Genomic DNA, 15,030 nt, shown 5'->3' with positions numbered 1-15,030 from the left:
AAAAAGCAGACATGTGTATCAGGACTGTGAACGTTGACCTTAAAATCAAACAACAGTTCAGGATTATGAGATTAAAGTGAATCAGTAAATCACAGCTGGATTTGTCAGTGACGGTCTGATTACCTTTACTCTCTGCTGCATCCACTGTCCCCTTTATTCTCACATTCATCAGCCAATTGTTGATTTATTTGCCTTTGTTGTTTTCTCAGATTAATTAGAAGTTGACTATTGTAATTATTTCCACATATTCATTTCCTGTACATCAATAATAATAAATATCTCTATTTATGAATCCATTTCTGCTTATTTCTCTCCGTGTAATCTCATTCTGTCACTAGTTATGGTTTGTTTAACATGTGTTCACACCTCTGGGGGTGACAGGACTTTGTTTTTCTATTGTTATCTTGGACGGTGATGTAATGATGATGTAATCCAGTGGCAATATAGCAGCTGAAAAATGATCCAAAATATGAGTTTGAGCTCTGTCTTCCCGCGGTCATCAAATGATGCCGAGGTGTGTGCTTCAGCAGGGTTGTGATGTACATGTCATGGTGTTTTGTTGTGGTAAATAGATACTTTAGGATGAAATGCGGAGAAATCATACTATGTAGCTTCGGCTTGTGCGCTGTGTTTGCCACCAGAGGGCGTGTGTCCCCTCTGACTGAGCTGTAGGCTTCTCTACATCACCTTAAAACGTTCCTATTCCATCGATTTGAACCAACAACCAAACCCCACACCTCCTCTGTTAAGAATGAATCGCATGCATATTTAAAAATGTTTTCTTTTCGGGACCATTTGAAGTGTCATTATAAATCATTGATGTTAAACCTATGCATGGAAAACAAACAGCTGGGGTGAGTGGGAGCCACCCCGGACAGACAAAAGCCCAATTAAAGATCCATAAGGCGAGATCAGAGGATAAAATGGTGTGAACAGAGCAGCTTCAGCTTCTTGACTCCTCCTGCGTGGAGGAGGAGGAGGAGGAGGAGGGGGCGGGACTCGGCTGCACCTAAACAGACGGAGGGGTTATGCATTGTGCTCAGTGTCGGTGCTGCATCCACACAGGGAGACCGGAGAGGACACACAGCAGCGCCGCTGGACACAACCAACCCCGAGCTCTGCAGAGACACGCTCGCTCGGGACGAACCTGTGATCTTATCTGGAGCCTTTTGCACACTGTGCGGCTCGGACTGCAGGGGGGGGGGGGGGACAGAAGCCGGGGAGGACTCGCCTCCTGAAAGCCCGATCGCTCGGTGGCGGAAGGGACGTGATATGAACCCCTCATCGGCGTAAACGCCAGTGCAGTTGAATAGCAGAGACTCGCAGAGGGACATTTCTACCTTGAACCCCGCAGCCGGAGGAGGCCCGACCAACACTGACAGCGATGCCTGGGTTTGATTACAAGTTTCTGGAAAAGCCAAAGAGACGGTTCCAGTGTCCGCTCTGCAGCAAGGCGATGCGGGAGCCGGTCCAAGTGTCCACCTGTGGACACCGGTTCTGTGACACCTGTCTGCAAGAATTCCTAAGGTACGGTGTGTGTGTGTGTGTGTGTGTGTGTGTGTGTGTGTGTACAAACAGATCCACCTCTCTGCAGGCGATACCGGAGACTACAGCCGTGTCTAGTTTCGGTCGAGCAACAGTAAACAGAGGACGTGTAGGTGTGTCCCCCCCCCCCCCTACACACACACACACACACACACACACACCTTTCCTCGTGCATTTTCCGTCTTTTTCTGCCTCAGCTGATCAGTGTACTAACACACGATGAGGCTCTGCCTTGACTGCATGTGCATACAAACACCCAGTGAGGGGCCCTTTGTTGGAGCAGGTGTCCTTACGGACAGGTAGCTGCTGTTTTCATTGTCCTGTCAAACCTGGGGGGGTCACCCTGTGGTCACACAGCAAACAAAGACATGGAGCAGTGTAGGTGATCACAGTTCTTATGCAGACAGTGTTTTTCTGCTCAGTCATGTTTAACTAGTGGATGATGTTTGTTTGTGTCCTGCAGAGGGCCCCTGCCTCCTCATCCCGTCTGCGTTTTTGCCCCTGGGGTAGTGAGTGTGCATGGGTTGTGAGCTGGGGGTTAATGATGCTGTGTGTGTATTAGGGAGTCCTTGAGTCTATAATTAGACAGATTCCTTCATTAGTGTCAGTCAGGGCACAAGAGGGGGGGGGGGGGGGCCCAGGACCTTTCACTGTGAGGTCAGCAGTCTTGATAGACCCCCCCCCAGCTCAACACTGATGTCTGAAGGAAACAGCAGACTGTAACATGGTCTTTGTTTGAGCGTGCACTCTGTAAATTGCAAACGTAATGGAGGGATGGAATGTGCAGAATTTTCACGAGCTTCCTGCATAAACCATCAGACTAAGTCTTTGTTAGGAGCCGTGCAGATGGACAACTGGAAATGTTTGTTTCTGCAGCGCTGTTTGTGTGTGATATGGGACTTTTGTTGTTGACAGTGAACATCTGAAGGTTTGTTTGTGTCAGCTGCTGGTTGACAATCTCCTGCTCCACTCTGGACTTGACTTATGAGTTGCACGCAGTGTCTTTTACATCAAGCTTCAATAATGAATTGATTAAATGACCAGTTAATGACAGAACATTAATCACAATAATTCATTTCAGTTGCTTTTCAAGCCACTGTGTTTTCTTGTCTTACATTACAGTGAATGTGGTGTGTTGAGATTTTGGAGCGTTTAAAAACTACGCACTAAGATTTAAAAGAAACACACACATATTGTAGACATTACTTTGTATGTGAGGAACATTTTCTCTGTCGTCTGACATCTGAAATGTGTTTTTTCACACACAAACCAAGCTGCTGTTTTTCTATACTCACTGAGTCAAATCCAGGTGATGTGGCAGAGCACGAGCCCACGTGTTGTAAATCCCACCACTGTTGATATGATTTTTGATTTCCTCGTGCACAGGCAGCTACATTTAAGATGCCAAGAGTCGAACCATTGACCCTGTGGTTCATAATCTACTGCTTAACCAACGGACACAGCCGCCTACACCTGTGGCTCAGCTGTTTGATTCACATCTGAGTTTCAGCAATCACATGGAAAGATACAAAGAGAGAGACAAAACAGAAACTTTTGTTTTAGACAGCTTGTGTCTTAGATCACACTTCTTACCCTCAAAGCCTCATGGCTCTTGAGTAAAATTAAATATAACATGGTAATAGTCAATTTTAGTTGTACAGTTTAAAACAGGGCAGTGAGAGCTCACTGTGATTGGTCTACTGTTGGTTTGAGTTTGATTTCACTTACTGCTATTTAACTGCATCTAGTGCTGAAGACGATCTTACAGTTTCTTAGGGTTTATTTGATGAGTCCTGAAGGCACCCTGAGGGAAATGTGCACACAAATAACAGTATACAGCTGCTTGGAAAACAAGCTTTGCTGTCAGGAAAGGCGAGGATCTAATGTAATCGTGAAGCATCTTATACCAGCTTGCTTTTTTCACAGATTTCTCGTGTCAGAAAAACAGACGGGAGAGCGGTGGAGATGTGGGTTACTGCTGTGAATACATTAACCACTTTTGTCGTGAGTTCCTGGTTTGTACGTTGAGTCATCAGGAAGCCTCCGCTGGCTTACTAAACAGCAGCAAATTGCATCTGGCTGAAACGATGAAATTCAGACGAACAAAGAGAGCGAGGGAGGAACAGCATTCGCCGCTGATCAATGAGTGAAGCCCAACACTTTTGTCTGCCTCGTCCTGCCCGCCCCCATGCTCATCCTCCCACAGACTGAATTCGATGTCAGTTTCCCAACTTCTGAAAGTTTTATTTGAGTAACTCTGTTTGGTTGGGATGTCACTGCAGATGCGACGCCTCCTCCCTGTCTAACATGCATGTTAAAATTGAGACTGTCCACCACCTTTCTCATGAGTAAGAGGCTCAATTAAAGGGATTTGTGGCTTTATTATTTATTAATAAATCATTCACTAGTGCTTTAGGTTTGTAATCGTGGTGCTACTGTCGTGTCAGGGTTTGAGCGTCTTTTCCGAGGACACCTCCACATGTTGACAGGAGGAATAAGGAGGAGCTGGCTGTGACCCTGCAGACGGCTGCTCTACCAGCTGAACCAGAGTCACTCTGACTTGACGATCAAAACACTTTATTAATGTCTAATTAACATTTAGAACTGCAGACACGAGCACAGAGAGAGATTTATAACTGCACTATTAACTAATGTACAGGATAAATACATGCTAAACACAATTTGCGCAAGCTTTGAACACAAAAGCAGCTCTTCTTAAGATGTGTTCGGGAGTAGCACATGATTTATTAGCACTAATAAAGCGGTTAGTTACATTTCATAAAGCCCTCCAAAGGCTTCCTCATTAAAAAGTGGTCTACCACTATCTTTGACTCTCAGTGGTGTTGCGTTGAAATGTTTAAACAACTGTTTCAATGGCAGACTTGTTTCAGCTAATCAGGTCACTGTTCCATGTCTGTGTAGAAGATCCCATTGTTTCCTGGGCCACTTTTCCTGCACGTTGATGCTTAAATAAACATTGGCATCAACAGCCGACAGGGATCCCTCAGCTCCTCCAGCCGCACTGACTGCAAAGAGTCGACGTCCGCATCGTCACCTCTTTAATTAACCGAGCGTGCCGGTTTGGGGGCCACTTTTGTCTCTCTTGGGTGTATCTTTTGTGAGGAGGGTTCATGTTTATTGAGGCTGTCAGGCAGCAGTTAGCTAATGCTGCACCTATTGCGCAACTAGGTCGATCATTTCTTTTTTTTTTTGTAATTAGTGTGGGCTGGTTAACATCCAGCCCGGGCTTGCCAGCCAAGTTTGCCCGCTTTCACATTGCCTGCTCTGTCACTGTCTGCAGAGCTGCTACTGTGTTGAAACAAGCCACACAGGAATGTTAGTGCGTGACATTACTTCAGTGTTAATCATCCTTTCTTAGGAAATAGGAATTAAAAGTTGACTTTATAAGATCCCCAATTTATCATCATCTATCATAAGATATGCGGTTTATTACACACTATCATGTAGCTCTAAGCAGATATAACAGTTTATTTATGTCCAGACAATCTAATAAGAAAATACAACTTCTATTTTCATTACTTTATATTATTACAGCTGTGTTTCACTCTATTGTCATTCATTATGTTTAAATGCACCTGCCTAATTGTCCACATATGAATGATTACAGTGTGTTATAAACCATTTATTATGTGCTTATTGGTTGCTAATAAATGCTGCATAGGGGGAGTTTGCACTTTCTGTTATTTTGAAAAGGGTTAATCCCACATTCTCACTTCAAGCGGCAGAATTAGGTGAAATATCTGAAGGCTCTTGAAGAAACACAATTGTTCCCACTTCAGCGCTCGCTGAACGTTCAAAATAGCTGACGCATGCCTCCGTGTCCACAGGCATGTTAGCATGTGATGCTAATGGGCTGTGCTCCCGCCCTGAGAGGAATGTGCAAAGACTCTGCAGCGGCAGCACCAGCAGCCCTCGAGGCTGCCCCCCGGCTCCCAAGGAGAGTCGTGGGGCGAAAGCGACCCAGCCCTGCATCTTCACCACCCTCTGCAATCAAATATGAGTCACATGCATCAACTGTTGAGTGTGTGCTGACCAGGCCAGGTCTTTGTTTTAGCAACACTGCCTCTGTAATAAAGGGGAATGAACACTTAATGGTATGTAACGCAATTTCCTTCACTGTGTGAGGGCTAAGTAGGGCTTATGGAAATGCCCCACATGCCAGGCCCCATGGCTCATCAGTCCTGGCTCTACTGAGCCACAGTAATGCCATGCAATATGACAGTGGTGTCTCTGTGGGGATGATGCAGTAGTGTACCACGGCCTTGACAGGGGTGTAATTGGTTTGTTCAGCTCCAGAGTTTCTTCCTATACAGACCTCCGTGTAGTCATATAGTAAGGGTAGTGCTGCTGCTGCCTCACCTAGAGTCACACTGAGCCCAAAAGTAGGCTAATATGAGAACTTTTCACAGCTCAATTATTCACTGTCCACAAGCCAGGGGAGGGTTTTTTTATTTTTTTTTATTTTTTTTGGGAATGAGCCATTATTCATTTGAACCCAGACACAAAGTCTGTGTGTACAGTAAATGCCGTTTTTTCTTTCACCTCATTGATGCAGGTGATACTCACTTCTTCTTCTTCTTCTGCGCTCTCCCACGCTTTTATTGTCTGAATGCCCAGATGCACAATCACCAGCATTAGAAGCATTATCTTTGAACACCTCCTCCGCTTTTACTCCTCTTCCACCAGCAACTGTCAGACTTCTTTGACTACATCTACTGACTTTAGTGAAAGATCCTTCAATGTTTAAGTGACCAATTCGAATTAAATTAAGCAAAAAGTTTGACATTTTTTGGAAATATGCTAATTCACTTCATTAATTGTTTCCTAGATAAGAAATCAGTACCACTTTTACGATTCCAAATGGCACATATATTTGAGCCAGCTAGCTTAGAATAAAAGTTAACATTGTTTTGTTACCTTTAAGCCTTTTCTAGTCTTATGCTAAAGAAGAAAATCATGACATATTTCCCAAAATGGTACACCATTCCTTTAAAAAGCCAGAAAGACACCTGTCAACCAGTAGCCAGTGTTCCTAACCCTGGACCTCACGGCCCACTGTTTGCTTTTTAACTATTCTTGCCCTGCCCACCCACTGTCAATTACCTGAATCAGGTGTGTTCAGGTGTTCTGAGTTGGTATCTTCCATGTTTTGATTGGCTGGACGCACCTGATCCAGCTAATCAGCATACAGTAGGGCAGGGATAGCTGGAAAACAAGCCTTAAGGACCAGGGTTGGGAACACCTGTGCTAGAGGAATTATCGCAAACCTGGCAACACGGTTTGTGGCCTCTTTGAAATACATTTTTGGTCGAAATATGTTTTATATCTTATTGTGGTAAGGTGTCACCTGGTTAACCAATCAGAACATTTCAACGTTTTCTGTTTCTTTAGTATATTTAGCAGCATAGTCGTTGATTATAGTTTTATCATTTCTTATATCTTAATGGCTGTGCAGAGAATAGAGGAGTGTAGCAGATGGTAGAAGAGCATAGCAGAGAGAGGGAGGGCTGGACTGAGCGGAGTGGATTAATTTTAAGGCTTATAGCGCCAGCTTAAGTTGCATATTGTAGCTCACAACTGATCAGTGATGGATTAGTAAATGATTTGTATCCCATTAAAGATAACCAAACCTACAAAAAAGGGTAATTTATAAGGAAAAGCACACAATGGACTAACAGATGTGCTCAAAGACGTACTGTATTTATCTCTTTTAGAGCATCTAAATTAGCATACTTTCCTTTAAATACATGATGAATCCACTTCTGTTCATTATGCATGCAGCCGTGCAGAGCGATGTATAGAGAGCATATTGGCTGCTGTGACGGGGGCGTTTCTTATAGAGCTAAATGGAGCTGTGTTGCATTGGTACCCAATGTTGTGTGTCAGTCTGGCACTCGAGGCAGCTGGGGCTTTGTGTCTCAGTGGGTATCTGTATCTGAATGGGACTAATGTCATGGATGGCTGATGAATGACTGTGTGTTCATTATCATCCCCGTCCCTTAGTCCCATCGCAGAGACATTCACAGTCCCCCGCAGGTGTCCGAACGACTGCGCAGGCATCCTGGGTCCAGATCCGGAGAGTTCGGGGGGACTTTAGTGTCCCATCCTTCTCTGATGACAACGGTGGTCAGTGAGCTGCACATAGAGAGATGCTGTGTTAAGCTGAGTGAAAGCCCTCAGGCCTCCGCTCTGCACTTTAGGGTCTGTGAAGGCCTCTTAGAGATGTGCACTGAGGCTGCTGTCAGCTGATGTACTTGGGGTGACAGAGCTGAAAACAACCCAGTAAATTTGAACACATCACACTGCATAAAAGGAGCCACTCACTCAGAGACACAGCAGCATTTGTGTGAGAAAAGAACAGTCAGCACTCTATACTCCGCCAATTCCATGATGTTCAGCACCTGTAAAGTCAAGAGACAAACACCAGCTACTGTGAACTTGTTCCACCCACTCTTTCCTCTTTTTTTAGCAGGAGTGACTAGCAGGAAAGTCAGTTACCGAATGTTCCTGAACTTTACACATCATAACGCTCCTGGACTTTGAAACTAATGATTACATGAGAAGTCACTGATCTTTAAAGTTTAACAAGGATGTTTACTTCCTGCTGCTTCGAACTGATTATTCTGTGAATTACAAATAGAGTTAGAAATAAATGTCCCTGCAGCAAAGGCACCTTCATTCAAGACCGTCTGCAGTGATTTGGACTTTGACTCATTTGACTGAGTTTGGTTCAGTTTGGACACCACCAAAAGAAGCTGAGGTCACTATCACAGAGAGCATAAATCATTTCTTCTTTAGACAACTTGTTACAAAAACAGCTGTAAAACTGTGTGGGACTTTTAATTTAACTATCAAAATTAAAAAACTTCTTTTTCACCTGATTGGTAAATGTCTAAAAACTTAGCTGAAAAGGAAAATTGCTGATTTTAACCCAAGCAAACAACAGTAAATGACCCAAATCCCAATGCTTTATGGGTGTAAGGAAATGGATGGTGACATTTGATAGCCATAATTACCCATGTTTCCATGTTTGGAAAGGCTAGCATGACAAATTCCATATGAGCCCGTGTGACTTTTTTTGTTTACATGCACTGATTCTCGTGTAAACAAACAAAGAACCCTCTTTTCCCACTCTGATTTAAAGCAAAGAATATTGTAACGCCTCATTTTGCAGACTCAGGAATTCCAGCTTACAAAAAAAAAAGTTTCCTGTGTAGAATCACATCATTTGGTACTAGTTAAAGGTAAAGTAGAGAGTGCTCAGCTGCTACACCTCCAGCTATTTCTAAAAGCAGAGCTACGGTAAAACCTTGAGACTTGTATTCAGGTATAGCAGGTACAACAACTTGTTTCGGCAGACTTGAAGATCAATGTCTTTCATGAAGTTTCATCTGAAAAGTCAATAAACTCTTGAACTAAGTAACAGTTTCATAACTTTGACTATATTTTACATACTGTATCTACAAGGATCTTTCTAGGAAACTCTTCAAGAAATTATTATGAAATACTAGCAGCAGCATCATACTGACTCTCCTATCAGAGAACTTGCTTTACCGAACATCTCTCGTTCTGGCCATTTGTGAATTTAACTATTTGAGTCTTTCACAGAACTCCGTCACCCCAGAGGCAAACAGATAGACCGGCCTGTTTCGGCATAAGATAATCGCAGCAAGTCTCCCGGGAGGAAGCTGAGAGGCTTTAGAGATGCAGCTGTGATGATGACATCGCTGAGAGAAAGTGCTCTGACCATTTCACACAGCTGCAGAGGTCCCCCAACACTGAGAAGATGTTATCGTGAGACTTGTATTGTGACAGCTGTTTGTGTGTGAACGCGAAGAGACGAGAGCGCGGCAAAGCTCTCAGAGGATGAAGGGCAGCTTTAAATTCTTGGGTTAATTTACTCCTGTGGTGAAATGTAAGTTATGTGCAGTTACTCTCAGTATGTGTTAGTAACTGTTTGACTGACTGAACCGATTAGTTGATTAACACATTTTGCAACTGTAACTATAATTATGTCTTTAAAAAAATCTTCAATGTTACACGATTACAAGTTTTCAGATATGATTTAGAAATAGAATATTCAGCCTCCTGTTCTGTTGGGGCAGCTCTCAGTTGGATATATTTTCAGGTGTGAGGTATTAGTGACACATATTAACTAACTTTCAAAAACTCCTGAAAATGACTGATTCTATCTGATTCAGTAAAACGGCCTTGGGAATTCAGGCCGCAGCCACTTCAGACAAAAACACTTCCGAAATGTTCCGGATGCTCATTTTCTGCGTACTTATAAAGGTGTAGGTGGCATCTAAGTGAACCACCACTGTTTGTCCAAATCAGTGACCTTGCAGTGTACTTTCGCTGCTCTGTGGCTGAGAACAATTTGAATGTTTAGACAAAGGCCATTTGTGGTCTCACAGCCGTGACTCAACTTCAACACACCTGAATCACTGGCAGAGAACAACCTCAAATTACTGCAATTACCACTTGACTTCATGTTACACGGAGCGCTCCTTCATCATGGCAGGTGGTGGCTCATTGTTGAGTATCATCAGCTTGTGAGTGAAACTTTGTATCTTCTGGGTTTATTTTTTGTCCAGATAAAGACGGATTGTGGCATTTTGTAAGTATGGACTTAGTTGCTAAGTTGGCTTCAGGTCTTCAGTGTGAGGGTTATAAATGAGATTTTTCAGATTATATAAAGACAAGTTTTTGCAGTCACTCTGTCTGAGCAGTCAGGGTCACCTGCCCTGGAGGTGGGGGTTCAAATCCCACTTGACAGGGTAGATACCAAAACCCCACAGTACTGCCATCATATACAGCATTTTCTCTATAAGGATCGATTAATGTCATTATTTAACATCTCTAGCAACACCTATATAAAGTCAAGACTACCCTAACAAGTTGCTTTTATTGTATTGAACAAACATATTTTTACCTAATGCAAATGTTACATTGTCTAACATTAAGTCATCTTTGCAGACAAAGACCACATGTTGTCAACAAAGTGTCCAACTTTTAGGAAGTGGTCCACTAAACCACTAAAGTTAGTTATTCAGGGCTTATGATGTTGAACAGTGGCATTTCCTAACCCTAAACCACTGCAACGTGTTGCCTAACTCCAACTCAAGATCCATCTTTAAGTGAGAGAACCTCCTGCCAATTAAATACTCACTTCCACAATCGGCAGTCTGCCATCTTTGTCTTCTGAAAAATTCCCTCACTTTGACTTTACAGTGATGTTAGTTATTTTATTTTCTGATTTTCATAGCCCTGTGTGGTACTTGGCACTTGTGGAACCAAGGGATTTGTTTAATATCTATGATCGTCTGACCACTCGTGTTTCTTGCCCCCTTCAAACAGCTGTGCATTCCCAGGCCTAAGCAAATGGTGAGTACAGTGGTATCACCACACAAAGAAATGTTGGCCATAACTGTGAAAACCAGATCTACGTTGTAATGAATGGGATTTTTTCTTAAAGGGCTAGTTGTAGTTTCATCAGTAGGTTCATTACAGTCATATTTTTGGATTGGCTGTAGAACTAAAAGCCATAAAAATGAATCAGCAGTATATGAATAGTTCCAACCAGGAGGATGGGTTGATTTGAATGTTTCTGTCTTCATTCTGAAATGAATTCATTTGGAGTTTGGACTGTGGGATGGACAAAACAAGACATTTAAATATGTCACCTTGGGCCATTTTATATATCAATATTGAAAACTACTATACTGTACCCTAATGGGTATGTGTGTTAACATCGTGCTACCTAAATGAAATACCTACTAAATGACAGCTTAATAGAACAGCAGGAGCAGTACATAAAGACTGGTTCGAGACATGCCTCAACTTGCTCTATAAGAGCTCCTTTAAAATCTATATTCCAGCATTTTGGCTCAAACAAAGACGGAAAACATTCCTGCTATGCAGTGAAGCACCTTGCCCCTCACACAATGAGCATGCCGAGGCCAGTCCGCCAAACCCAGCCCTGCTGCTGGACCGCAGCCAGTTGGCCCAGATCTGAAACGCGTGGCTAGTGCGTACACATGCCTGGGTATGCATGCTATGTGAAACAGCTTAGATAAAGGTATATTTACCATATCACAAACATGCTGTCTACGTGTCGTCACTGCTGCACCACAGAACATGTGAGCTCCTCCAGGAGTTTGTAATGAAGGCTTGTTGTTGGCCTGGTAATCACCATTTCAGGGTTCAGCAGTAGACTTTTCAAGGTATGAGACTTGGCTCAAAACCGTTTCAGTGCTCCGCCTGGCTGCATCTGTGCTCTTTGTCTTGCTATTGTACTAATTGCACCCCATCCCCCAATCATGTTTGTCTTGTGCACACGTCAGTGAACCGGTGAGAGAGCCGACAGACCCAGGGCGCTTATACATTCAGCAACACACACACGTTCAGACTCTCACAGGAATTATTCCAGCTGCACACTTGTGGGCTTTCTGGTTTGTATTATAGTTTAGCATGTAACTGAACTCAGGGTGGCATCAAGTCCACCCTTAAGGCAGATGAGTGGATCAGTCCGTTAACAAAATGTCGTTATACATTTTTAGGCAAATATATTTTTATAATCTAAACTGACAAAAGGATGGTTTGTTTCTGACTTCTCAAATATGGGAATATATTTAGTTGATTTATAACAGTTGATCATTTGAATAAAATGTAGGAAACACTGTAAAACCACAGTCATATCTACAGAAACTTTCCTACTTGTGTTTTTCCTAATTATGAAATCAACCTAGGACATGTTCTGATAAATGAAGACGCTCTTGAGTCCATTTCTCTGAAACTTGAGTCAAAGTGATGATTGCAGTAGAGGTTGTGTCATGTTATTATTCATATAGGACATTAGATTGCATCATACTTTTAGGGAACTTCTCTGTCTTCTAGCACAGAGTGAGAGAAGAACTTTTTATTTTTTGAGTGCACAAATACACTGATCCAGCATAATTTCCACTTCCTGTTGACACACTGTGAGATGCCTGTGTGATGCTCCGGCCTTGTTGGCGGTAGGGGAGTTGTGTTTAGAAGCAGGCAGCTGAGTGACCGCTGCAGTGGTTTGCTGAGCTGACAGGAAGGCATGTGAAGAATCTGCGCCTGAGGTCTGAAAGGAGAGCAGCTGGGAGCGAGGCAGAGAGCGAGGGGACGTGAGCCGCTGGCTGCTGAAGCACCTGTCTTCAGTGAAAGGCTCCTCTGTGGAGCTGAACAGGTGTCGGCTGAGCAGTTAAGCCCTTCACTTGCAGCGAACACACTGAATTATAGTCATTTATCCACAGGGCCTCATCAGTGTTAAGGTCATGGCTCTAGTTGCCCCTCGGCCTTTCTGCCCCGTTTTTTAGCAGCGACATCTTCCTTCCTGCCAAAGCTCCTCCATTTCCTCTCATCAGTCTGTTGACTGCCGTGCTCCTTTAAATGCATCTGTCAAGTACACTGACTCCATTGTGCTGCATCTGAGGATGTCAGTGTTGCACAGGCCAACGACTGAGCCCATGACAGGATGCTGCTCTGTCAGGTGCACGTCCAGATGGATCATTCAGTCAGAACGCTCAGGATGAAGGAGCGCTTGTTTTCCAGACCTCCCCAGCTCACCAACCATGGAGCATGGTGGTAGATGGGACACCTCACTTTTTTCTTAAAAAACTATTCGTCTATTATCAAAATTGCTCTATATTATAAAGACGGTGACCAATCACAACCCCTTCTGTGTTTATTTATCCACATTTTTGTGGACAGTAAATAAAAAGGACAACTGAGCAGTTGTTGCACTGCAGCAAAAGCAGTGAAGCTATAATTTAGCTGACAAAGACCAAGAAATTACATTTGGAAAAAGAATTTCCTCCTCACTCCCATGATTTCTAATATGAGGAATGAGTGACAGCTCTATTTGTTTCTAATTCGTCTTTGCTTCCGCTCTGCTTTTATGTGCCGATTGAAAAATCTTGTCATTTATCTCATCGTTGCTCCCAGCAACAGGGGCACGTTGAGGAATTCATGCTACATGAACAATGCGGCCGAGGCGTTTTGAAACAAAGGAGGTGATTTGACGTCAGTGACTCGCCTCGCCGAACAAAGAAAAGCATCCACGAAGCAGAGAAGTGGACAACCGCAGGAGGAGCTGCTCGGAGCTGACTCGCAGTGTGAGATAGGTGGCGGCGCACAGGCCAGGAGCGGTTTCTGTGTTGTTTTGGAGTCTGTGCACAGATGTCTCGCTGATAAGGAGAAACAGGAACACAGTATGTCTGAGGTGTGATTGTAGCAGCTGATAATAGCAGCAGCGAGCCCTCTCTGTTTATTTTTTGTGAATTAGTGCATGTGTCTGTGTTCACCATCTGCCAACTGCTCCCGCCGTCTCCCTCTCGTACACACACACACACACACACACACACACACACCTAAAAAGGCCTCACCTTCACTCCTGGTTGCCATGGACACAAAAGCACAGGACCTAAAATTGTCACTGCCAGTGATGTGCACACCTCACAGACCTCAATCAGCTTATTCAGAAATCAGGCACTGAACATAAGTTCACGTTATGTAGCACTGTTTTCTTTTTTTTATATATAATTCACTAATTTGGAATCTAATAATCATTGGTGAACAAAGTAAGGCTGAAGCTGAAAGGACAAAGTTTTCCGTTTTTCTGCGCGAGAGGAACACAAGTGACTCGTGACACATCAAACTCATGGCTGTGCTTCCAGCGCTCTGCTGTGATAACGGTGAATCATAGCGAGGCAGATCACAGACTCTGACAAGGGGAAATCCAAATCATTATCCTCTCACCATTCTGCACTGTCTCGAGTTCAGCGTAACCTCAGATGCTCTGTGGAAATGTCCATGTGATGCAAAACCTCAATTCTTATCAATTTCACAGCATCTTAAACCAAATATCTGTAGATTTGTGCCTCTTTTCCAGTTTTACTCCTAGAGAACCTTTTCCTAATTAGTGGCTGTGTCGCAGAGGGCATTGCACATTTTTTTCCCCCACAAGGTGTTCTTGTTGGATTGGACCAAAATAGCTCCCTCACACAGGCAAGCTGATAATGGTTTACTCACACCTGCTATCTTGCGCACACATAGCAGGTCGGCTCCAGATATGCGTGTGTTTGTGTGGGTCACTTATCTGTGAAGGACAGGAAAGAAAAGACAGCTGGCTATTGACAGCAGAGTTGTTCTTTGTGGTGTCGCAAGGTTTTTGATAGAGTTTGTGTTCAAAGTACCAAACGGGGTGTTGAATGTGCCAGTGGGTCTCTCCATGCAGAACTTGCTGCAAAAGTTGGAGCAGCAGTCACCTATGTAACAGCTTAATGGAGGAAAGTCAAACAGTACATGAAACACTTGTATACTTATTCGATTTTGAAACTGCATGATGTAATCACATTTTAGCATCAAGAAAGGCTTTGTGAAAGATTAACAACAAGCAAAAGGTAGGTGTGATTGCAGATTTGTTGTGTTTCA

At 43.5% G+C, this 15,030-nt stretch overlaps 1 protein-coding gene across 1 annotated transcript in view; it reads left to right on the top strand.

Moving 5' to 3' along the window:
• Nucleotides 1–1,036: 1,036 nt before the first annotated feature.
• Nucleotides 1,037–15,030, top strand: part of traf4a (tnf receptor-associated factor 4a) — a 32,861-nt gene continuing 18,867 nt past the window's right edge. Inside the window, exon 1 of the mRNA XM_026372200.1 lies at nucleotides 1,037–1,527. Coding sequence (XP_026227985.1) covers nucleotides 1,385–1,527 — 143 coding nt within the window. The 5' untranslated portion in view covers nucleotides 1,037–1,384. The remainder of the gene's footprint in view (nucleotides 1,528–15,030) is intronic.

Source organism: Anabas testudineus, chromosome 13 (assembly GCF_900324465.2).
Source record: "Anabas testudineus chromosome 13, fAnaTes1.2, whole genome shotgun sequence".
Classification (NCBI taxonomy): domain Eukaryota; kingdom Metazoa; phylum Chordata; class Actinopteri; order Anabantiformes; family Anabantidae; genus Anabas; species Anabas testudineus.
The sequence above is the reverse complement of the archived record's forward strand: the minus strand, read 5'-3'. Positions and strand labels throughout refer to the sequence as shown.